Genomic DNA, 25635 nt, shown 5'->3' with positions numbered 1-25635 from the left:
GGTTGGTGCAATACCATATTCCAGACAGCTTCTGAAGTCAGAGCACACCAATGAATGGCATGTGGCAAATCAGTCTCTAGGTCTTGTAGGTTCAACCTAATTTCAGCTTTGTGCACTGGTATCTTCATACCATCTCCCTTCAAACTAAACTTGATTGCCCGTTGCTGACAGACAGCAATCAAGTTTTTGTCTTGTTTTTTGTGTCTTCCTACTAAAATATACTGTTCTGCAGTAAAACACTTTTTATTTTTCAGTGACTTGGAGCAGTTGTCATTTCTGGCAGCAGCCTTTCGCAGCTTCTCTGAGAGTTAAAAGGCTTGTTTCAACTTAAAGCATAAGAAGTGCTCCTTCATGAGCTCTCACCTTATGCATGATGATAGGTAATAAACTATCATGGAGCCTCACTTTTTTGTATCTGGGTAGTGAAGGCTTTGGAATATGATTCTTAGATTAATTGTGAATGAGTTACTTGCCTTGAAATGTGTTGGAATCTTCCCTCCATTCAACTAATAGTATATTTTACAGTTGTTCTGAGACATTTCTCTTGCCTGTTTCTCTCTTTCCCCTTCCATCACAAAAAAGTCCTTTGAGAAAAAGACAGTTCTTATCAGGAATGACAGTGGGAGTACAAGGAAAATGGAGCTGAGTATAAAACGCTGGAAGAATCTTCTTAAGGCATGTTAGCAATCATGTTGGGAAGTCCCAGGTCCAGCCCTATGGAAACAGACTGTACAAGGGGTGCATGGACATGAAAGCACTGTTGAAGTAACCATACGGTAAACATCAGTAAAGCTTCAAAAGTGAAAATGCAATGGGAAGGTGGCCCATAGACTTGAGGTCTCCTACCCTTTCTTTTGTTTTTATGCCCCCTGTTCTTTCCGTATCTGCAGTGTTCTGAATCGTTGCGACTGATTTTCTTCTATCATTTTCATTACCAGATACTCATCGTATTTCAAGCTATCATTATCATGTTATAACCCTATACCCTAAAAGCCTAAAACCTTTAGGCTTCTTGCTGAGGATTAAGTTGTCTCATTTAGGTTCAATTTTGAGGGGGGGAAATAGGTTAAACCTGACATTAAATGTCAACCAATTTTGATACAGCTGAGATTCTGATAGTGTTAAGATAGGACTTCTGTGGTTTTTGCTGTGGAAGTGCACAATAGAAGATGGCCTCTGCTTTAAAAAGTGACTAGTCTAAACTGGCAAGACACTCAAGTGGTAGAGGAGAAGAGAGACATTTGATTTCTTCACGGTTGTATACTGGCAACACCGAATGAAACCTCCCTCCTTTTCTTTAAATAAAAAAGAAAGTTGCAGAACATAGGAAGAAAAGCATATGCAACTCTTGAGTAGGCAGATCCTGCTAATGGTTCTTAAAACTGCAAAGGAGTGGTCTTTCCTGCTCAGGGAGGATGAGGAGGACCCCTTTTGACAGAGTTCAAATTTGTAACTGTCGTGGCTGATTCTTGTTTGTATCAACATGGCTGCGTTTTTGCCCAAATCAGAAGCAATGTGTGTTCTGGGGAGGTGCTTCTTTTTCAGCTTTGGATAAATCTAAATATTAGAAAACTTCTCTGTGACTGCACTCCATCAGTGCTGGAATGCTTTTCCTAGGACTGCAAGAACAATTTTTATGCACAAAACACTGCCATGATTCAGCTGCTGAGGGTTTACTCTGTGTAATTATGCCCTACAGCTGCAGGTAGTGATTACGTGTCCATAGGGCTTAAGCAGCTTTTCAGGTATTAAAGTTCCTAATGATGGCATTGTGTTTTGAATGATTTGTCTTTAGGTCAGAAGCAAAATAACTGATCAAACCCTGATGTCATTGTTCATTAAAATTACCTTGACTTGAAGGCTTTATAAATGTTAAGCAAACATCTATGTGCTGATTTGTGAAATATTAAAAAGAAGAAAGGCAGGTCCTCACCAACATTATGATGCTATTGCTCTACTGACACCAAGAGCTAATTCTCTGAATATTCAGATGATGAGTTCTTAAGTCACATTCAAACAGTAATATTTCTAGAGAGTGGGAATAACTGATTAAAATCAGAGTTCTTTCAATATATATTGAGAGCAACTGGATGGCAAGGGTGGGTTTTTTCCTGATGTTAATTTATAATAGTATCTCTGATGTTCAGACACCATAACACCAGGCAGGACATGAAGAAACATAAACTGCAGGACTGTACAAATATCTGCTAACCTGGTGGTTGGAGCTGTTTTGATCTCCATGTAAATTGGGAATTGATTTGTTGCTAAAATGTGTTGAAATATGGTATTACTGAAGTCATTACTATGTGCCTTCAGGGCCAGATAAAATGCTGATTATTTGCACCCCAAGATACTCTATAAATATAAAGGCATGAATGTTAATGTTATGAAACAAGAGAAATCAAAAAAATTAGTATTTCCTCTTTAGGGTCATGTGCATTCAGTTTTCTTAGAAGGAAGTTAAGAGTATTTCCTAAAGCAGTATTTTTTTCAGTTTTCTTTTAAATGTTTGTAAGTGTTATGGAATAAACATGTCTTTTCAGAAACATGTTCTTTTAAGTACTATGGTAACTGGAGAATATCTTTAACTGTATCGTCTGGAATATGGCTGTATCAGTGTAGTTGAAATGAGTTGTTATTTCAGTGTCAGTGAGATACTGTGGCTCTGCATCTCTTTAGGACTCCCCTTTGGCTCTTGTGGGCCTTTAGGTACAGGGTATACTTGCTGAGTGATGAGCACTGGTCGAAAAGCTAGTGGGTCAGTTGGCCAAAAGAAAAATCTCATCACAGTGATAATGTCTTTCTTAATTTTAAGTTACTGAGTCTTTTTAACAGCAGGTTTTTTTAACCCTTGCAGAATCAGGTAGCAAAACAGTAGCAGGGACCACCACAGCTGAAGAAGCTGCTAAAATCTTGGCCGAGAAACGACGTCTAGCACGGGAGCAAAGAGAGCGTGAAGACCAAGAAAGAATTCAGAGACAGGAAGAGGAAAGGTAACGATTCAGGAGAAGTAAGGGATGCTTTCAGTGGTGGGGTGTGGTCAGAGTGGACACTCCGGCTGTGTATGTTTCCTAAGTTTTAATTTAAGTTCCTGTAAATCTTAATGCAGTTCCTGAAGCCGAGACAGGCGCCAGCACCATTTGAGACAGGACAGGTTGCTGTGTGTATCATTAATCTGTATCTCAGTGCGGCAGGTTGCTGTGTGTATCATTAATCAGTATCTCAGTACGTATGTAATGTATAGTCCCTGTGCAAATCACTGCTTCTTTTTCCTTCCAGTCACCAGTGGTGCTTTTATTTCAAAACTAGAATGTGCTTTTTACACCACTTGTATTTGTTTTGTTTGTATTTGTCTTGAAATAGCCAACCTCTCTGTATTAAGCTTTCCTTTGGTGAACTCAAGCAGTGGTTTGATGGTACATCAAACGTCATGTTAGTGATCCAAAATCTGGATCAGAAATGTTGCAGCCAAGTAATTCAAAGTGATAATTGGTGTGCATTTGGTTCAACTGCATAGAAGTTGTTAAAAATAAATTACTAACTTGGTGCTGACTAACTTTATTCCAGATCAGGGGTCACCTGCCTGTGCTTCTGTGAACATGATGGAACATCAGATTTTGTCTGTTTTCCACTCATGGGTATAAAGCTGTCATAAACTTGCATATAGTCTGCTATAGATGTTTTATCAGAAATGTTCATCAGATCTGCTGTGTATGTCTGCATGATCTGGCAGTGTACACCTCCAGTATATCTCTGGAATTCGGACTATATAAGAAGCAGTCTTTTAGGAAATTCAACTAAATCTATGTTTGACAGTGATTAAAAGCTTCATTCTTGTTGTGGATGCAGGTGGTATTTATTAAATAGTTGTCGCTTAATCCAGTTCTCAATCAAACATGCCATGATTGGAGCAACCTGCCTTGGCCTTGACTTAATCAGCAAAGAACTGGATAGTTTCTTCCAAGTTATTCTGCTTTTTCCTTTGACTGGTCTGGATGGTGGCATTTGTAAATCCATACTAGAAAGTACTTCACGCAGTTATTTTGTGATTGGAAAACTTCGAACTTTCTTGCTTTCCTAGTCTGTCTCATGTGCATGCACACTTTTAAAGAAATAAATATCCAGCTGGTAATCTGTGTCTTGGAAACACTAGAATCAGAGAAGAAGAAATGGCCAAGAGAGCAACTGAGGAAAAAGCACGACGAGAGGAGGAGCTCCGCAAGCAGGAGGAAGAAAAGAGACTGGCTTATGAAGAACAACAAAAACAAGCTGAAGAGGAAAGGATTCGCCGAGAACAGGAAGAGCAGGAAAAACTTGCAGAGCTTCAACAACAGGTCTGCTTATCTGTAGGCTCCAACTGTGTTCCTCATACAAGCTGCTGATGTGTTTTCAAGGGACTTGTCTTTGATTTTCTTTCACAGAGCAGTTTTGACAAATCTCTGTCAGGAATGATCTAAAGCAGAGTTCATCCTGTCTGAGATGGAGCCCGAGTCTATGTGATTTTTTTTTTTTTTTTTTTTAAAAAAACATTTGATAAATTCAGGTGTGGGGCAGAAGCAGATATTTTGGAATTTTTTTTTTAGCTATCTGGGTTGCTATTTTGCATACATAAAATATTTGTGCTAAGCCCACTTTACCAGCTTACTGCTATGGATTATAAGGAGGTGATCTGCCTGGAAAGATATCTGGCTTGCTCTGATTCCTTTAAAAGAAAGATTGGTAGTGTTTCCAAGTCTGTTTTTCTGGTTGCTAAATAGTCTTCCACAGCTAGTATCTGTGTACCTTCACAAAGGCTGAAGGAAGGTGTTTTGCAGAAAGTGGACTTTCTTTAAATGAGATTAATTTTGAAAATTAAAGCAGTTTAACAATTAAATTCTTTGTGTTTAAAGAGCTGTATCTAATGGATAGCATTGACGTGTCTGAACATTTCTTTAAAAGCTTGTTTAAGTTTATAACAATTATTCAATTGTATTCAATTATAGTGTTAACTATGCTTCTATCTTCTTTCCAGTCATACTGGAAAAGATTTTCCAGCGTAGAAGGAACAGTAGATGTTCAGCCAAGTATCTTGGTAGTGATACCTGACTGCCAAGATTTTTAAGTTAACCTTGCCACATTTAGAATTTAATTGTTGTCTTGTTACTTTATAAATATCCTTCTCTGACAAGTCTTTATCCTGAAGTATAGTTTGAACCCTGAGTAGCTCAACAACAGTCAGAACATTTGCATAATCAAAATACAGCCATGCACATCATTTTTCTTTTCAGATCAGTTTCTGAATGTCATAGTAATATATATTTCATGTCAGTAGCTGGGTAATTGGCATTTAGCTGCAATGTATGGTAATACTAAATAGCAATTGTCTGATGTTCCTGTCTGTGTTGAACCACAATCTCTGTAACAGCTCTGCTTGTGATTGTTGGGAATAAGTTGTGCACTGGGTGCTCTCTTCTTTTTGTTTTATTTTCAGAGAGAAGAAGCTGAAGCAAAAGCTCAAGAAGAGGCTGAAAGGCAGCGGCTGGAAAGAGAGAGAATTATGCAGCAAAATATGCAGGAAAGGCTTGAAAGAAAAAAGGTATACTGTTTTGAAAGCAGAGAGGTTTCTCAGCCTAAAATAGTGGTTGAGGTGTTAAACTGAACAGGCAAATGGTCTCAGATGCATTTAAATGGAAGTAGTGTGGTTTTTTACAAAAGCCAACTCTAGCTTGTGAGCTTTAAAAATGGTGAATAAAGTAGTAGATTTATGAAATATGAAAATAAATTATGATTGATGAAAATTTAAACCCGAATGCTGAAATATAAAGCTCTGTATGTCATTGCAAATATTTTCCCTGTTTTAACAGAGAATCGAAGAAATAATGAAAAGAACACGAAAATCAGATCAAAATGAATCCAAGGTACTTTTTTGTTTGGATCTGTATAATGACGAATAGGCCCTTCCCAGAGAGGGTTTTTCCTTGTGTCCTATCTTCCTCTGTTATCCTTACACAAACTGGCTTCCATGTGAAGTGCAAAGTTCTGGTGCACCAGAATAATTTTCAGCAGCTTTCTATTCCACACATTCTTCTCTTTTGCTTGTTCTGATGAAAAGTCTTTGATGCTTTTTTGTTCAAGGCATATAGAAACAATGTGATCTGGCATTATCACTTGGCAGATTGGTTAAAAAAAACACTGATTAGTAGTGAATTTTCTTTTTAAAACTGTATGCATTCTGCTGGGGCTGTTTTTCCCCAGAAAACTTAAATTCCTGGCTTCATCTGTTTGCTTAAAGCAAATCTTGGCTGCCCCTTGGATTGCTACAGTAATCTGGATGTATTTTTGTTAATGTAGTGACCTAAGGTTTGTGGTAAATTATGCATATTACATTGAGGAGTAGTTGTTCTTCTCTGAACATTCAAAGACCCCAGTCTTCATATAGCTGAAAATCAATAAATATTTAGCACACACCTTGGAGAAATGAGGGGAAAAGGAACTCAGGACTAGTTCATAGGTAGGAGATGGAAGTGGGTCCCACATGTTCCTTTACAGGCCCTGGCTCAGCAGAGCGTGTGCTGCTGGGTGATCTGATTGTCTATTAGCCTTTGGACTAGCGTGGCCTTACTGCTGGGCTCAGAATAGTCCTGCATGGGAGCTGTGATTGAACCATTTGTGAAATGCTGGAGGGTAGCACGTTATTCCAAATAACACTCCGGCAATTCAGTTGCAGAATGAAGGGAAGTCTGCCTCTGAGGCTATGGAGGGAGAGGATATTGAAGAGGAGGAAGAGTTGGGTCTTGAGAAGACTGATCAACCAGGTAAGGAAACTTGATGAGTCAGGTCTCAGTGGCAGTCAGTGTCTCAGTGATGTTTAAGCATTGTTAAAAAGGTCACTCGCATAATAGCATTGTGATGGTCTGAGACACAAGTCCCAGGAAGGCCAGGGAGGCTCTCTGCTTGAACAGAGAGCAGATCATTGCCTGTTCTGTACCATAAGAGGACAGTCAAAATGACTAAATGCAAAAATGATTTGAGAGTGAAATGCAGGCAGCATGCTTTCATTTTACAAGTGTATTTTCAAAGATGGAAAACAAATTTCATGTTGTTACAGGCAGCTTGTCTATAGAGAAATGAAGCTATTGAAGCTATCGAATTTTGTCTAGGAAAGGTCATTTTGGCACTTGTATTTTATTCATTTAGAATAGCAATTCTGTTACTGAAGCACTTGTGGTTTTTTTCTTCTTTCTTTTTTTCCTTTCTTTTTTCCTCCCACTTTCAGGAAACCTAAATGGCATTGACTTAGCCCAGGAAGTCAAGGGGGAGGCAGAGGGTTGTTTAGAGACTGTGCATAGTTTGATCTCTACAGAATCTGAGGAACAAGATGTGTCAGAGTTGAAGACCAGTGAAGTGTTTATGAATGGAGGAGATCTGAAAAGTGATGAGGGGTCTCTACTTGTAACTGAATTAAAGGATTGCAGGTGAGTCTGTGTAAGTGGCTGCTTTACTGTCAGAGCAGTTATCCGTCCCACTAGAAATCTTTCTCTATGTTTAAATTAAATTTAGTCCTGTATGTAGCATTGCCTCAAATTTTGCACCCCGCTGGCTTTGTGGTATTTCTCTGGCTTGCTGCAGGCATGTGGTGTGTGCATGCTGTCAGTTTACTGCTTCACGCAGAGGCAGTTAGTTCAGGATAATTGTTTGTTTAGATGGCACCATGTTAACAGTACTGGCTTTGCTAAGAAGTGAGACACATAGCCAACAATGCGGCAGTGTTACTTATAAAGAACAGCATTGGCTTGAAATCTTTTCCCTTGAAATGGCTAGCAGTTCTTTTCAGTAACAAAACATTAAACAGGAGGGAGGGGAACAACACTGAAAAGGAAGACTAACCTACAGAAAGCTCTAGAACAGTTTCAGTTGCACTGAAACACCAGATACATCACAAAAGCCTCCCCTAATGGGAATTTTTTTTAGTATTTCAAATTTTATCTTTTTGAACATAAAGCATTTCCATCTACTACTGGAAAATCTGTCTCGGATGCTTGTTCCATTTGCTCATCTAAATGCTAATCATTTAGAAATGACATTGTGAACTCTTTTTTTAAAGTGATGATAAATTAATCTCATTCCTCCAGTGATGGAATATAAAGACACTTTCATGATTTTCTTAAGAATGAATGAAAATTGATCACTCTGACTTGGGTTTAGATTTCAAATCTGTTTTAAATATTGCTACTCTTCTGAGGCTCAGTTTTGTGTTTAAGAAGTTTTAACTGGAGAAAAAAGGAAAAATGCACACTATTAAAATAGGAGTTTAATGGTGCAGGGCTTTAAACTTGTTCCTTTCTTGTATCTGGAGCCAGACCTTACCTGAGAGCTATTAGTATAGTAAAAAGTGGCTATATGTTGGTGAGTCCTTCTTCCCCATTGGCTCTTGGAGGGGAGATCCTGCGTGGCAGCTGGAGGAGCTTGTCTGGGAGAGCCCTTCAGGATATTCACTGCTTTGCAAAGTATGCAGACTGCTAATTGGCTGGCCTGTAATCAATCTGAAGGTTAAACATGCAGAAATTGTAATACAAGTATCCATTCTCTTTTTTGTAGCCATCCTGCAAAAGAAATGGTTATTGATGACTCAGTGAAGTTGGGTGTTAATGAAGCTGATCATACAATTGGACTTACTCAGAATCTTAATGGAAAATCTGGTTCGTGGACTTTTGAGGAGTTTATTGACATTGGAGTACATTCCAAGTCAACCAAACTTAGCTCGGACAGCATCTCTGCTGGTAACTGTAATCAAAACTTGAATGATGCTGCTACAACACCTTCTAGTCCCAAATTGGCTTTTGAGGAAGATGGTGCAGTGAATTCATTGACCAAACGTATAGATGCTTCATCAGGTAATCCAAGCTGATTTCCCTATCTGTCTCTTCCTCTGGCTAGGCAGTTGACTTCCTTGCATTTTACTCTCCTTGCCTTAACTACAGCTTCTTATTTTCAAGGCACTTTTTCCAATGTGTAGACCGGAGGGAAAGCTCTTTCTTTAGTGCTTGTAGCTTGCATTCTGTCAAAAGGAGTCATCAACTGATGCCTTTTTAGGGACTTGCTCTAGACAGCAGCTAAGGCACGACATTAAGGCTTTTCCAAAGACACAGCTGAGCTCCTGTGAGCTCCTACCAGCACTCAAGCCCATGTTGTATTTTAAGCTCCTTTAAGCTTCTTCTAAGATATCTTAAATGGCGTATGTTACTTTTGAAGATACTAACAGTTTTAAAGGTGTCTGATGTAACTCTACAGACAAGACCTTTCCACTCCTAGGCGTGTTCTGTAACTTTTTGATGCTGACCTGCGTGGTCTTAAAAGGTCTCCTCAGGCTCTAGCAAGGTATTAGCTGTCCTCTCTACTTACTGTAGAATAGTCTTTCACTTCACTGAGGGGGGTAAAACCAATGTTAAATTCCACAGGTGGTTGTGTCACATTTGGGAGGAGTAATAAAGCTGCACACACAATATTCTGAATTTTCTGAAAGAAGCAGGGCTGCATCTGAAGCCACATGTACTTGAGAAGCCAAACCCTGATGCAGTACGGCATAGCGTATCAGAGAGGCTTCAGTAAGCTAGTTTATGTGAGACTGAACTTCTCTGGTGTTGGAGCTAAACCCCAAATGGACACACTCACAGCAGATCTCTTTCCGTGAGATAAATGACTGTGTGAACAGTTGAAATGAATGGTAGTAGAAAAAACAAGACTTGCTATCCACATTTTCTTTAAGTGATGTGTAGCACTTTTTTTGATTAAAGTGTAGCACTTTTCTAGACTGAACTGTTTCCTGAGTCTCCTCTGTCACACTGCGTCTTGTGAATTTTAGTCCCATGGACATAGTCTTATTGAGACTTTCCTTGAGGCCATGACTAACTGGGCCATGGGAAGAGATGGATTTAATGTGATACTGCTGATCACATTTTGTTTTGATCAAAATCATTAACTTTTTAGTGAAGAAAGGGTTGCCTTTTAATTTTGAACTTGAAAATGTTTAGACATAATATGGTTTAAGAATTATGTACGTAACTTTGAAAACCAATATTCACATGTAAAAAAAGAAAATCTACTGCGCTGATTTTGGACTGTAAGTAACCAAGTGGTTCTGTGCTCACTCCCTGGATGTAGGCTCTGACAGTGATGATAGACTTATGTGGCATACACACAGTTATGATGGTTAAATGTTTTCTTCTCTTTGCTCTTTGGACAGAACTGTGAACACTAGAGACCTGGAAATAATCTGATTGCACTTCAGTTATCCAGTGTTTTATCAAGTACCCGAAGGCCTTGTTTTGAAAAGCTGCTTGTTTACCTTTATCCATCTTCAAGTTTGCAAAAAAAACCAAAAAACACCAGGAGAGGGATGACAAACTTCTAGATTTGCACCTTGAAACATTTCAGGGAAACTATTGTGCTGATGCTCCTTTTCCATTCGTTTAGCTAATTGCTAGATAAGATTGCCTTGTTTAAGTATCACTTGTTTCCCTTTTACAGACTTTACAGAACCTGTTTGAGTCTTTTTTTTTTTTTCTTTTGTTTTCATATCGGTATCATGTACAGCAATGTGCCACTGGAGGGTCCCCAGTTAGCTACTGGCCAGATTCTGATATTCCTAGAATGGCACTTGATGAAATAAAAGACTCATTCAGTGTGTGTTAAAGCTGAACTCCCTTTGTAATGTTCTAGAAAAACGCTGTTACTTGTTGGTTCACACACTATTTAAAAACGCAAAATTGAGTATCTTCAATTTTGAATGGAGAAGAAAAATTTCTTATTTTCTAACGTGAAAATATTGGCAGTTTCAAAATGTGGTATTGTACCATCGCTAATATGTTTTAATCTGTTGGAAAACATCAAAACGTTTTACAGCATATGCACTAATATATTACAAAAACGTTGAGTACCTAGATATGCCTGTCGTGCGGTTTAACATGTCATGCTTTTAAAAACGTTTTCCTTTTGAATTACTTATTTAAGTTTATCTACACTCATGGAAGTATTATTTTATTGTGTACATAACAGTATTAGATCATTGAAGTCATGTTTTGTTCATGTTAATTATTCTAAGTGTTCCTGTTCTAGCTTTATAACCGTGGCTGCAAGCTGCATTATATATTTCCCTTCCCCTAAAGCCTGCATTAAGTAATCTATTTAACCTAAACTTGCCTGCTTTTTACAGCATGAAGAGATTAACTAAGCATCTTCTGAAAATTGCTACTAAAAGTAATAATGCAGTCTTGTTCTTATGTCTCCTGTAACATATACTGGATAAGTGATTACTGTAAAGGATAGCTGTCTCAAGTCCTGCTATAAACCATTGGCTGATACTTCAATTCCAAGGAATCATCTAAATGGCAGCTGTGTTTTCAGTGGTTAAATGCAAATGGTTTTGTTGGAACTAAACGAGTTCTTTCCTCAACATCGCAGTTACAATAGGAAACGCTCAGCCTTCTAGCTCTCACCGTTTGCTATTCAGAATACGGTAGAACTGTTTTAGACTTTAGAGCAGTGCCTTAGGTAAAAAGAAAAATGTATTTTTGTATGATAGCTGTTTCCTTCTGGCAGAGACAATCATTCTAACAAAAAAGATACCGATATTTTTTCTGTGCTGATATTATTTGTTGAATGGTCTGTTACAGCTTTATGTAAATATGTGCACACTGTTAAATAAACTTTGCAGTTGAACAATGCTTTATTTCTGTAATGCTAACATTACCTTACTAGGAGTCTCCAGCCCCTTGCCATGCTGACCTGGTTTGAGATGTGCTCTGGTACTGCTCTAACTGCTCCCCACTGCAGGTTCCCAAAACTAGGAGCCTCTTCGGCAATTGCATTTGCGTGGTTGGGAAGGTATTTGAACTAACACTTTCAGATCTTGCTGTGTTTGCACATGCCGATGACATGTTCATAACTGTTGAATTCTTTAACTTGCTTTTCACTGTAAGCCTTTGCTTTTTACTTGTAGCACGAGCATCTTTATGTTCTAACAGCAAGTCTAACAGTGCTCCATGGCACAGTGGAGCAGTGACCGTCAAGAATACAGCAAGATGCTGCCTTTTGTTTTTCTTGCAAGGGTTCTTTGTTTCTGGTGAGTGCTTGTGAACAAAAGGGAATGACTAGAGCAGCATCCAGTTGGTAAATACTTCTGCATGGTATCAACCACTGCTGTGAAAAAAAACTTAAACCAGCATTCAGGTTGCTGAAGGGTAGTAGTAGATCTGTGTATGGACAGTGGCTACACATATGTTCTCCAAAGGGCTTTTTCACACAGGCTGTTCTTGGCAGATGGTCCAGTGTCAGTTATACATTAAAAAAATGAATTAGTTTATGGAAATTGTTGCTTTGGTCCTCAGATACTTAAGGGTGCTATGGTAGAACAGCTGACTCTTTACTTTGCCGCTATCAATGTATCAGACTTGATTTCAGTAGCTCAGCCATAAGAGGTGTCAATCATGTAAGATGGCAAAATGAAAAAACAATTTTCCAGAATGTAGGACTCCAAGCAGGCACTAGTTTCATTTTTATTAAATCATAAAACATACACTGACATGATAGGAGAGCTAGTGTTGTCTGAGCTATTTTTAAGGCACTTCTAAATGCATGTGCATTTTGTTGTAGTTGAAAGATTTACTTCTTGTTAATGGATTAATAATTCTATATAGACAGGCTCATTTAAATGATGATGTAAAAAAAGCTGATGAGCAAAACTTTTGGGCAAACCATGCGGAAATCAAGACTAAAACAAGTTTATGGAAACTTAACTAAAGCTAAATCATACTGCCAAAACATTGTTATATGTAAGATGAAGCCATTCCATACGCTGGCTGCAATTTTGTGTGGAAGGGTAAGATAGGGTATTTATTATTGAGCTGCTATTAATGGTGTGATGTATGTAATGTACCTGTACTTGTAAAAGCATAATAATGGATCTCTCTGATCCCGAGTGCAATCTTTGCATCTCTGTTTCAGAGGTGCATGCATTGTCAAACCTACTTCATTTAGGTGCCAAGCTTAAATGTATACCAGACAAGTTTAAAACTAGTTTTGTTTTAGTTTAAGCCACACGCAGATTATGTCATATATGGATCTCTAATGCTAAATCTAACAGCATTTCAGGCCTTTACACTAAGAGTTACTTGGAAGCAAAGTTAGATTTTTGCAACACCACATGCTTTTGTACTGCAGGAGCTTCAAAAGTCAAACCCAGTACACTGAGGCTACTTTAGTTTTTATACTAAAATGGAAAGAGTTAAAATTCTTAACATGCAAAAACCTGCTCCTTTACCAGGACTGTTTTGGAAAGCAGGGCTCTAAAATCCATTTTACAGCAGTTGCTGTCTGCTCCTTACAGTCGTTTGGGACACTCAGCACAGTAAATTTTTCCATTATGGCAAACAAAGCGCTTGTTGGCCAGACCACGGGCACACTTTGTGCATTTGAAACAATAATCGTGCCAGGATTCATCTTCGTAGTTAACCACACTGGTTCCTCTTCCAAATCCTGCTAGGAGAGAAAACAATTATAGGACGGCGATAGTAGCTTTTCCTTTGGCTGGGTTAGCCCACCAAACAGCAGATCCCCTTCTTACTGCCTCCTGTGCTTCTGTAGTCTGGCAGACCATATTAGTATGCCTAAAATACTAGCCAAAATTGCAACTGAACCACATTGTTTGCTGCTCAGTATTACTGGTTTTGGAGAACAGGCAGCTTAGCGTAGGCTTGTGTGGCTTGCCTGTGCAATAAGCTTTTTCCCTTGGATCCTTTCTCTGGGAAACAGTCAAGCTGAAGGAAAGATCAAGATGTAGAGCAAGGACAGGTTGGGCTAAACACCCTACCTGGTTGTTATGGGCCTAGATCCATGCGTTAAAATGCAGAATGGCATGCACATCTCATGGGACTGGCAGGATAGTGCCCACATTTCAGGGCTGAGCTTTGTGATCCAGTAACTGTGACGTGTGAAATACATCAGAAGCAAAGCAATTGTCACTTTGGGGCAATAAAACACGACTGTTTTTAGACTTAAGGTTCCCAGACTAAGATACAGGTGAAGAACAGTTCTAGTTGGGAAGTTTTGAAGGAGGTAAATTTGAGGCGTGCAAAGGGTAAAGAGCTCCGTGTTACTAACTCGGACTCCATCCAGCAAAAGCATGTCACTTATAGTTAGACCACATGTATATTGCTGGGATTGGGCTTGGGATACTAGACCTGCTTCTGGTGTTAGCAGCCTCTGAGCTGCATGTCTTTGGGGATCGCTGTTCTGACCTTAAGCACCCACTGCCCTCAAGCTGCATTTAATCCAACATACCTGTAATAGGATTCTTGCAGCCAGCACACTTCTTGGCAACACACTCCTTGTAGCATTCAACACAGTAAAACTGATCCTCTACAGCTGTGAAGCGCTTCCCACCCAGTTGCTTCTTGCAGTTGGAGCAAATGAAACACTCTGAATGCCAAGGCTGTTCCTGGTAAGTGAGGCCTCCAGAAGTGATGGGCTAGGAGGCAAAGAGCAGAGATGTTTCAGGATCAGTAGCGAGGAAGAGAGGTGATGCAGGCATGCAGTGTAGTTTTCATTAAAATGGTGCAGCACTTGAGTTCCGCTAGCCTGAAATCCTGCATGCCTGCAGCTTTCCTAATAGTTTATTTTACCTGCTGTCCTACACTAATCAGTTGCAAAAGTTGCATGACAGCTGTTTTATAAAACATTGTTTTACTGCTTGAATACACAATACCTACTAGAGAGCTTAAAGCATCCCCAAAGCAAAGTGCAAGGCTGGTGCCTGCTTGGTTTCAGCAGAGTTGCCATCAGATAACCCTACACCCCCTGCTCAGATACTGTAATGTGCAAGAACTATTACCTCTCACATTATTAAACCACCAGCTGCTTGCACCAGTATCTCAAGAAAAGAACATAAGCATTGGTACAACTTCAGTGTGATCTGTCTACTGGTTTACTCTCCTAGCTTCCAAAAGACATGTGAGGGCTAGTTCTGGCAGCTGCCTTTGCAAAGTGGAAGGACTTACATTCTTGCATTTAGCACAGGTCTTGGCAAACTTATGCTCATGGCAGGAGACACAGTAGAAGTCATCACCCTTGGGGAAAAAGCTTCCCGATCCAATCACTTGCTTGCACTGGCTGCAAGTGAAACAGTCCTTATGCCAGACCATCTTCTTGTACTCAACATTTTGGTCTCCTACAACAGACAGAAATAACTTGTTATGTGGGATTTCAGGTTTGTGACAAATTCCCCACCCTGTGCAATGCAATATACCTTTAGGCAAGACCTGTCCATACCTATGCCCAGGATTCAATTGTAACATGGACAAGGGATGAGCTGTTAATTTCTGTATCTGACTTTAGCCAGGGCCTTCTAGATTTTCTTAAAATATTTGTCGGACAGGTGCCTGAGCCTTTCTGAGAAGAGGACCGTGATTTACAGAGCAAAGCTTTTGGTAGAAATGGTTTAACACTAACTACTAGGGTGAACTATCCGCATGAGGGTTAACTGCAAAGCAGCCTTTCAACACTTGAATAAAATGAACAGGTAAGAACAACAGTCAAAACCTGCACCGTTTTGTGGTGCTCCAGCCTTCCACTGTGATGCCTATGCCCCTAACTGCAGCCTCCACAGCTTGATAAACCGCTGTGGTTTTTGCCTTAGAGCAGAACTTGGCAGTTGTACTATCTACAACTATCACTGGCACCAGTACCTGCAACAATAGGCTTGAAGCAGCCCTTACACCTGGGTGCATCCTCAGTGGCAGTGCAGTTGCTACACCAAACCTTGTTGTTCTCCCTTAGCATGAAGGGCTCATTGACCAAGGACGTATAGCACTTGAAGCAGCGGAAGCAGTTGTCATGCCAGTAACGGTTCTTGAAATGCAACTCCTGGAACGAACAGAAATGGAGTGAGCAATAAGCCCTTCTCTCTTGCTGGGCAGCCCTAAAACCAAGCTACTGTCTCATCAGCCTTGGCAGTAAAGGATAGATTCCTTAATTCCTAAGCATGTCTGCACTCAGTGGTTGGAGGTGCAGCTCATCTGCAAGCAGTTGAGGGAAGGACATTTAATCAAACTCACTGACACAATCACATTCACTTTGGACTTTCAGGGTAGCAGAAGATGCTTCAAATCAACAACTTCGAGATTTGAATTTCCGTAAGTGTGGGCTTCTCTGCTTGTCAAGTTCACTCTAGTTCAGGTGTATGTTATTATTGCCATAAACATGAAACAATAAACATTTGATAAACTGACAAAAATCAGACCCTAGGTTCCTGAGTGCTTTGCCCAGAAGATGAGTTTTCTGCAAGCCCTGTGCAGGCTGGATTACTTGCGGTACTCTCTTCAGGACAATTAAGCATTTGCAGCAGTTCATGTGGCTGAATCTAGATCCTGAAATTGGCTCCTGTGCAAAAGCAGCCCATCATGAGCATCCCTACTGCAGTACCCCAGGGCCTCTGGCTCTTTGCCCAAGGAGCACATGGCCCTTCAGCCAGAGGACTTACAAGAGAACTCGTTTTCACACAGAAGCTCACAAACAGACCAGAGGCAGGAAAACAAATGGGAGGGTTATCAGCATCTGCTTGTCTTCTTATCATCCATTTAACTGCTCAGCACTCACCTTGGAGTCCGCTCCAATGGGTTTCTTGCACTCAGTGCAGGTGTTGGCACAGAACTTCTCAAAGCACTTGACGCAGCAGTGGCGGCCCTCCTTCTGCACGTACTTCTTCCCTTGCAGAGGGTCACGGCAGTAGTGGCAGTCAAAGCGCTCCGACATGGTGCCCACAGTGTAACTGCCAGGCCCTGCAAGAGGAAAGAGGGTGAAGTTAGAGCACTGAAGCCCTGATAGCTGCTCCAGCTTCTTCAGTCTGTGCAAATAAGTATCAGGAAGATGACTCAGCAATGAGCATGTGGTGGTGTCGCACTCCTCGAGGGCTTGTTGGTAGAGAAAGCAGCTTCTGTGCCAGCACTGTTCGGGCAATTTTGCTCTCGGACAGCTCAGTGGTTTATAAAACACGACAGCTCTCTACCAACTGCAGTGGCATTTTCCAGGTGCCTCCAGCTTCGCCTTTAGGGTCTAGGTTAGGCTAATGAACCATCACGCTCAGGGAGGCTGGTGCAGAAGACAACCTGGGTTCGGTCGCAGCAATCACAAACTTGTACACCTGCTAAAGAAGGCAGCTTGGATGTCCCCTCCCAGGTCGTGAATTGCCATTAGGACACAGAGAGAGAAATACCACGAAATCTCAGAAAAACACGGGCTACAGAGTAAGGCCGTGTGGACCAACTCCTGGCTGCGCCGTGGAGCTCAGCAAGGGCAGGGGCCGCCCTGCCTCCTGGAAGCGCTGTGCTTGCCCCTAAGTTAGCATAAGCAATGCATTAGTAACACAAATATTTTCAGTTCCCTTAACACCCATCCAAGATACAAATGCTAGATTTCTGTCTACAGAGAGGCAGGATGGGCTCTGGCCAGACACGAAAACACAGCTCTCTGCCTCCCGGGCTCCAACCCGCCGTGAGCGCAGCGCTGCAGTTTGCTCGCCCTGGGAGCACAGCTGCGGGCGAGGAGAGCAGAGTCCCACACCAGCCTTTCTCCTTCACCTTCTTAAGAGGAAGGATACTAGACTGTTTTATTTACATATTTCACGTCAAGCAAGGATAATGATACCTAATCACTCACTGAGAGCCACTTAGTTCATTTCGGCCAGGCCCACTGCAGGTCCTGGCTGAGGCGCCGCATAATTTGTGCGCAGAAATCACCGCCAACCACTAGCAGAGCAGAATAGTTTCCATGTTTCCAGCCTAAGCCCGCAGCCAGCTGCAGCCCTCTGAGGCCTTTTGTGCCAGATAGTTGTGCAGCTTCCAGCTGCCTCTTTTCACCAGGCTTTCACATACAAAGTCATAAGGAAAAAACAAGAAAAGATCACCCTGCATGTAAAGATGCTTCTTCCGTTCATGGCAGCAGGGCTCTGCCAAGGCATGATGTTCCACCATGGCCAGGGAGCCAGCACATCAGCGGGTGTGGGGGCTCTTGACCAGAGGATTTTCCACTTTGGCCGGAGCTGCACGCTCACGCTTTCTCCCCAGACACCCACCCCGGCCTACGTGCCCGGTCTCGGCCTCTCAGACCACTTCTGATGGCTCCTTCCGCCCTTCCTCAGAGGAAGCCAGCAACGCTCCTGTGAGGGGGCTGCAAAGGCTCCGGCAGGGTTATGCAAGCCCGTGCAGTCCCAGCAGCGCAGCTCCATCTCTGCCCCTGCCGCTCATGCCCCCGCAGCCCCCAGCACGGCAGAGCCCCGTTTCCCCTGCACAGCCAACAACCCAGGACGCAGCCTTGAACTTTCTGCACCATCAGCATTGGGAGCGGCGGCAGCCGTCTGGCAACCGGGGCTGCCAAGAGGAAATTTAATTATTCTTTTCCTGATGGAGCTGCAGCGCCAGCACAGAGCAAGAAAGGGAGAATGACGCGGTCAGGCTGCTGCTTCCAGCTGCGAGGCGGGGGAGGCCGCTAGCACCTCCATCACATAGCCTCACCTCAGACCACCCCACCAAGCCCTGGAGTTTAGGGGCTGCTTTGCTGCCTGCTCCTGATGGAGCTCAGCGGCACAACGGCCGCTCGTTCCAGCCATGCTGCTCCAAGCCCCTGCACAGAACCTTTATAAACTGAAACAGGGCTTGGGGTTTTTGGGGTGTAGAGAGGGTATCTCATTCCTGGCTGTGCCCTCACGGCAAGGGAGGGTCAGTGGAACCACACTGGGCTCACCCTCGGCTGCAGGATGCTGCGCAGTCAGGACTGCTGTGTTGTTACGGCATGAGGACCTGTTTACCCAGCTTTTTCTTGGATGCTTGCCCACTCCAGTAATTCTAGATTTACCATCAACTGCATGGCCCAACCTGTCAGCATCAGAAATCCCCACACTGGCACAGGAGCCCCCCGGGGCCGAGGGATCATTGCTGCCGCCTTCGTGAGGAGCAGAGCTGTGCAGCAGAGGCACAAGTGCAAGTGCACCTCGCCAGACGAGCACACATCAAACCCGGTAGGTCCTGACCAGGGCACAGCCCTGCTCGGCAAGCCCAGGCACCGCACCATCTCCTTTGCCAAACCAATTTTTTTTTTCTTTGAGAGTAACGTGCTGTTGGCAGCACACCACGAGCAGCCCTGACACAGCCAGGTGCAAAGCCCAGGGAGGTGCCTGCCCGCAAATGAACGTTTTGCCGTTATTTCAGAGCTCTTCTTCTGCCTCATCTCTGGGCTCAGGAAGCTGCTGGACGGGCAGTGGAAGATGCTGGAGCAGGAGATGGGACTCACACTGTTACTTTGCAGATTTTAAAATCCAAGAGTCATCTCACTGTTTCCTCTTTGTCACCCTTTCAATAACATCAGGCCAGAACAAGTTGGAGCATTTCTCTTCCAGAAAGCAGGACAGATAGTCCTGGAGAGGAGCATCGCACAGGGAGGCTGCAGCAGAGGTGGGGACCAGGTTCACACCCTTCCCCTTCCCCTAAAAATTACAGAAGCAGGCTGGAGGCCGAGCTGACAGGAATTACACTCTATGGGGACCGAGGTCTGGAAACGCTGCCTTGCCAAGGTCAGGAGATGGCCATGTCCTGCAGACAACTACACCAAGGGTTGTGTTTGTACCGGTTCAAGTAAATGAAACAAATAAACACCTGGGAAATGTGGAAACTATGTGAGGCATGGCCAGCTCTGCAGAGCTTTATCAAGCGAGTTTAATTTAGAAGAAATGCAATTACACAGAGTCCAGGGCAAATGGTATCAAAATGTTCCTGATCTCAGGTTTAGAGTTGCTTTCAACCAGAACACGTAATCGTGAACATATGGCTCAAGGAGTAATATAATCCTGTGTTCCCATGTAATGCATCATGCACTAACATGAGACACACATTTATCACAGCAGCTTTGGAGCTCCGCGGACAATTAACACTGGGCCTCGCAACCCCAGGAGCTGGGCTGTACACGCAGATGTGCCAGCTTCTGCCTACCTTGTGCTATCTCATGGACCAAAAAAACCCTGTCATACATAGGCCAGGGCATGAATTTGCTTCCAGCTTTTCCAGGAGCTCTCTGCCCTCACCAGTATCATCCCTCATCTAGACCCGGGAAAGGCACCTCTATCCCCTTGCCTGCAATGAAGATGCACTGACCGCATTGTCCCAGCAAATGTGCTGGCTGCTCGTGGTCTCTGCTCACCCATGCCATGCTGAGAGCCCACGTCAGCCAGAGCACCTCCTACAACCCTTCCACGGGAGCAGCCCACCCAGGGGCTGGTGCACAAGAGCCCTGAAAGTAGCCGGTAGTGGCTGTGCTGGGACCACCAGATCATTTTCCCAGAGCAAATGTCCATGGAGACTTAAGAGCTCTGTTGCCCTGGGGAAAAAGCATTTCGTGTCCTACTACTGCTGCCCTAAGCTGTCCTGTCCCCTCTCACAGAAGGTAGACAGAACAGATACTTGCTTCTCTCTGAAAAAGAAAAAATACATCTTCTAGAGCCTGGTTGGCAGCAGATCACAGTTTTGGAGATGTTTATCTCCTTAATAACCTGTTCACCCTCCAGCTGCACCATGTCCCCACAGCTTAACTTTCCAGAGCTATCAGATGTATTAACCGTGGCCTGTCTTTGCTGTCTGGAAAATAGGCAAGTCATGAAACTAAGGTCACACTGGAACCATGAATAGCCCTCGCTCTTCCTTGGGGCCTTTATTTTAGTGCATGCTGCATAGCTTCCCTGTGCAAGCTGTGCAGCAGCTGTTGAGCACACAGTAGGGATTCACAGCAGTGGCATAACCATGCTACAGCGATGCAAAACTGGGTGCTCAGGGTAAGCACTCATCAAACTAACCACTAAAACTGTTAAGTGCTGCACCTTTGTGCTTCATTTCACAGTGGTGTGCTTAAAACAACAGCAGTACACACAGGTGTTTTAGCTTGGATGTTATTTGAACACAGTTTCTTTGGCTGTACGTTTACAACAGACTGCAGTGTCTTTGAGCTGACAGCCTGGTCAAGTGTCTCCCGTTTGATCTCGGGAGAATCATGTACCCCGAGGATGTGCACTGATCCAAACCCCAGCTTGACTCTGGGGCCACAGAGGGGGATTTAAAAGACAGAGGAGAAGTACGGACAGACTGGAACCATTCTCCAGCCCAGGCTGACGTCCATGCGCAGAAGATGTTCTGCTGGAGAGAAGCAGGTGAGAAGAGAGAGCGCAGGCTGCCGGGGAGAGGGGTAAGTGCAGTGCATGCCCTCCTTAAATAGCCTAGAGAACCCTCAATAAATTAAGAGCTCAAGAAAAATCCAGCAATACTTCCAGAAACTAACCCCCCTTTAAGCAAGGTGTCCCTCTCCCACCAACCCTGGCAGGGTGCTGTCTAAATGTAGCTCCCTGATGGATTTGGCTACAGCTTAAGGGCGGCTGGCCAGACCAGTGGCCTTCTCGAGTATCAGGGTATTTGGCACGAAGACCCACTGGAATTCAACCCTAACATTTACCTGACCACAGAGGTGCCAGTTAGCTACTTGTCCCCAAAGAGCATCTGCTGCTTTTCAAAAGCAGCCCCTCAGCCCTTGGACAACCATGTCTTCCATCTTTCAAATAAAGATCTCAAGTGTTTGGGCTCTGCCAGGTTCCGCACACCTCAAGTCATGCTGACACCATGCTGTGGAGCAGTCACAGGGCTGTCCCAGCTAGCGGTCACAATCAGGGCTATGTCTGCACCTTGCTGCATGGCAAGCTGTGGGATGGAAAGGAGGGTACAGACCTAAGAAGTGCCACCCCACAAAAGCTATTGCATTAACACAACTCCATGCCTCTCCTGTTGGTTCCTGCCTCCCATGGCCCCTGGGCTGGGTCCTCCCAGTTCAGGCGACCACAACGCAGCATTCCAGTGGTTTGCACAACAAATGAAACCGAAGCACTCTGCAAAGGGAGCTGAAGCAGAGCTGATAAGCAAAGCACTTAGCACAGGATATGTGTTAATGTCGCTGGGGAATATGTTTAAATGTGATAAACCACCAAGGAAGAACTTGAAGTGTGGTCTCTAAAAACAACCAGGAAAACTGTACTTAAACCTTACAGACCATTGTGCCACTTCGGAAAGAAGACAGGGCTGAAGGTGTTAACCCTCTGCCCTACACACAGCTGCATACACTATGGCAATATGGAAGGAAAAGAGCAATTGCTTTTTGACTCTCCATCAGTTTCATTTTTCTCAGCCGACCGAGTACGCACAGCCCCTGTACTGCCAAGGCATTGGCTACACCTGCCTATTTCAGCTCAGAACCTGGCATCCCCTGCTCTATCACCTGAGTTACTATTCTCAGCATTTCTCTATGCAATATCGCGTGGTTTGCTATAAATACCAGGGAATACCCTTAAAAGAAGGGTGCTGTTAATCCGAAATGCAAAGCGACGCTCAGGACTGCACCTCAAGGTCACTGGCACGCTGCCCTGGACAACAAGGAAAGAAAGAAGTCACTTGCAGGTCATTTTTGCTGGGAGAGCTGGCAGTAACGAGTGGAGAGCTGTGCTCTCCCATTGCCAGGCTGGGGCACGTGCGAGTCTCATACTCTATAATTCAAAAATTAGTCTGTTGATAAAATGGAAGCTTCTTTATTTAGAACAAGAACAGCTCCAAGTTCCTCAGGCAGTTGCCAAAAACATTCCCTACGGTCCTATTGCCACCATGTCTGAGTACATCCCAATCATTATTAAATCTTCACAGTTCCCCAGGGAAGTAGGGACATGCTATTAAAAAACACACTGCTCCAGCCCTGCAAACACTTCCCCCAGGGCTTGCTTTTGCACTTAATACAGAGCTCAGCTAAGACTAATAAGACTCCCAATGTGCAAAGCACCACTGCCTAGAGTAAGTCTGAGCACTTAGGCAGAGTTTAAGCAGTGAAGTTCAAAGCTTTCAAAAAAACCAAATCAACTAAAGCAAAAAATTCCTGTTCCGTAGCTAACTCACTCTGTGGCTGCCTTAAGCTTTGACTTTTGGGACTCCTCAATTCAGCTATGCATGGATCTGCCCCCACCTCAGTACCTGGATGCCTTTCTCATGCCCAGGTGCCCCCAAAAGCCAAACATGAGGCTTTCTCCTGCTGCGGAGGATTCACCTCCCCGGCGCAGGCACTACAGTACCCCACTGCAGCTGTCCCGGGGAGCGGGGCTCCATGTGGGGTACGGATACTGCACTGTAACTTGTTGGTGGCAGCACTAACTGCAGCATTTGCTCGGAAGACACTTCAGCATTTTATGTTACGGCACAACATCAAATCCATGCGTCCTTGCCCCAGAGAACATCCCCCCCAAGGAAGATGAGAAAGAAAACAAAGATACAGCTGGGAGTATAATGAAAGGATGCTACAACATCGGTCAGTCTTGTGGGCTGAAATTAAAAAATAAATGTCGTCCTGTATTTTAATTGCATGGATCGCTCTTTTTAAAGACCTCTGAGATGTTTAAAAATGATACCACAAAAGTCAGATTTTACTCAGAAAGGCACCTTGCATAATGTATATCTGTGTCACACAAGCAAATCCTAAGTAGTTACATGCCATGCAAGAAGCCTCATGCTCATGCCTTGTCCTGGGAGACTGAGTTGAACAGCATGCTGCGACTCTCCTCCCCGGTTTTGAAGAGGCTGTATGTTCCCAATCAAGTCTCATGAGCACCACTGTCCCCTGGCTCCTGGTGCACGGCAGCTCGGTTTGATGCCCGCGGGAGCTGTGCCCCAAACTTGACACCCTCCCCAGGCATGTCCACCCCTCTTGTTGAGGCTATGTCTCATCAAGAGATGCAATGGCCCTGCCACTGTACATTGTGATTTAGGGCTGTAAATACATGCTGGACACACACAAAAATGGTTAGCTTCTAAGAATCGGATAAGCTTTTAAAAATCCCGAAGAGCTTTAAATTGTCTGTAATTGGAGGACTAGAAGAGATTAGTCACCGATGGGAAGACACAACACATCATGCATGGGGGACGTGCAAAACACACTCTTAAGATTCCTGTCAGTGTTAATGGGAAGGAAAAGTTAACATTTTCCTATTACTGGTGAGGGTCAGCCCATTTGATCTACAAGACAAACACAGAGAAGAGGGAATAACCACAAACCTCCCACCAGAGCAGAGCAAACCACCTGGGTTTACACGCTGGGCTTCTGCACGCCCCCCTCTGCTATGGGTTTCCCCTGCTCACAGCGATACTGCCATAGCAAGATTGCTGCAAGGAGGAGCGTCATCCCCCATTTTCACTTAGTCTTCCTCAAATAACAGCTGAGCCCCAGCCTTCCCACAGCAGCGGATACAAAAGCACTTACCATCCAATGCATTTTACAAAATAGATGAGGTCGCCGCCACCACCGCGCTCCCAGCGCCAGTCCCCCACACTGGTTATAAGCCCGTTTGCCATCATTAGTTATAGCTGCAGATTGCCGAGGCTTAAGATTGCATTCAAGAGAGTTATTTTGCTGGTGCAGGAGCCTGTTAGCAAAACCTTCCTTCCCATTCACCAGGCATTGCACACACAGGGCTTCTCCCGCAGCACATCCACTTTACCTGTGTGCCTGTGGAAAGCCATGATTAGCAGTCCAAAGTCACCAGCAGCCCCTTAGGTAACAGAGTTCACAGTCTCTTGGCTGATTAGGAGCTGCCCCGTTTGATAACATACATTTAAACGGAGGCTATTAATATGGACGGACTCCTACCAGATGTCCACTCCCCTCCCCAGAGATCACAACCTTAATCCCCCTTGAAAATTCTTACCATTTTAGGTGATCCGAGGGAGAAGAATAGGATCCAGAGACCTCTAGGTCTCTGTAGGCAACATGTAAATACCTGCCCGGCTACTCAGCACCCAAATTAGTCCCAAAGGCAGAGTGTGCCTCAGGAACTTGACCCCATGCTAGTACTATTTGGCCTTGGCTTTAGAGCTAGATTGTGTCTCATAACAGTCCTGAGCTAAATTACAGACCCGACGTTAATTCTGCACCGCCATTGCTGAAGGGAAGAGGTGGATCACAGCCCCACGAGGGGGCTGCGGTCCCAGGAACCAGCAAGGAGCTGTCTCCTGGCCCAGAAAGGACGTGGGTTGTACCGCTAGGAACCCAGCTGAGAGCCCACAGAAGTACCAGAAGATACGTTCACAGGTGGGTTAGACTTGCTTTCAACATGAGGGTCATGCTGAAGTTTTACTGCCAGCAAAACTACCATACCTGGTCTTTCCCCAGCTTTTACCCTAAGGAAGCTCAAAGCATTAACAGTCCAAAGTGAGCAAGTCCCTGAACATCAGCACTTGGAAAGCCAGGTTTCATAACGACAGGGCTTCCCTAGCATCTAACACTCTGGCTGGGCTCATTCCCCAGCACTGGCTGGTGACTCTCTCCATTTTACTCAGGTGTTCATGAAGGTCCCTGGAAGACCCCAGCTCCGCAGCTCCAACCGACCTATTTCGACCCAAGTCACGACAGGGAGCAAAGGGAGCGCTGTTTCAGGGCTTGCTCCCACGGGGCTGCGCAGGCTGCGGCAGCTCCACAGCCGCGCGTGCTCCGGGTTATGCAGCCACCGGCGGCGCAGGCTCAGGGCCGGGGGCCAGGGACACCCCG

At 43.9% G+C, this 25635-nt stretch overlaps 2 protein-coding genes across 4 annotated transcripts in view; one reads left to right on the top strand and one right to left on the bottom strand.

Moving 5' to 3' along the window:
• Positions 1-9084, top strand: part of MAP7D3 (MAP7 domain containing 3) — a gene marked incomplete at its 5' end in the record, with an annotated part of 29293 nt that extends 20209 nt beyond the window's left edge. Inside the window, 7 exons of the mRNA XM_009572296.1 lie at positions 2858-2993; positions 4154-4334; positions 5471-5575; positions 5844-5897; positions 6701-6794; positions 7256-7454; positions 8578-9084. Coding sequence (XP_009570591.1) covers positions 2858-2993; positions 4154-4334; positions 5471-5575; positions 5844-5897; positions 6701-6794; positions 7256-7454; positions 8578-8887 — 1079 coding nt within the window. The remainder of the gene's footprint in view (positions 1-2857; positions 2994-4153; positions 4335-5470; positions 5576-5843; positions 5898-6700; positions 6795-7255; positions 7455-8577) is intronic.
• A 4242-nt stretch (positions 9085-13326) lies between these two features.
• Positions 13327-24905, bottom strand: FHL1 (four and a half LIM domains 1). 3 transcript variants are annotated; one of them, XM_009572295.1, is made up of 6 exons: positions 24869-24905; positions 16630-16811; positions 15720-15897; positions 15033-15202; positions 14317-14503; positions 13327-13512 (listed from the first exon to the last, which is right to left on the bottom strand). In XM_009572295.1, the coding sequence occupies exons 2-6, from the start codon at positions 16783-16785 to the stop codon at positions 13358-13360; spliced, it is 846 nt and encodes a 281-aa protein (XP_009570590.1). In that variant the 5' UTR covers positions 16786-16811; positions 24869-24905; the 3' UTR covers positions 13327-13357. The 3 variants fall into 3 exon arrangements, with proteins under 3 accessions (XP_009570590.1, XP_009570589.1, XP_009570588.1); XM_009572294.1 differs by lacking the exon at positions 24869-24905 and adding an exon at positions 24590-24697; XM_009572293.1 differs by lacking the exon at positions 24869-24905 and adding an exon at positions 24590-24697 and having other exon boundaries at positions 13358-13515.
• Positions 24906-25635: the final 730 nt, after the last annotated feature.

Source organism: Fulmarus glacialis, unplaced genomic scaffold (genome assembly GCF_000690835.1).
Source record: "Fulmarus glacialis isolate BGI_N327 unplaced genomic scaffold, ASM69083v1 scaffold42802, whole genome shotgun sequence".
Lineage (NCBI taxonomy): Eukaryota > Metazoa > Chordata > Aves > Procellariiformes > Procellariidae > Fulmarus > Fulmarus glacialis.
This window is presented reverse-complemented; position numbering and strand designations above follow the sequence as displayed.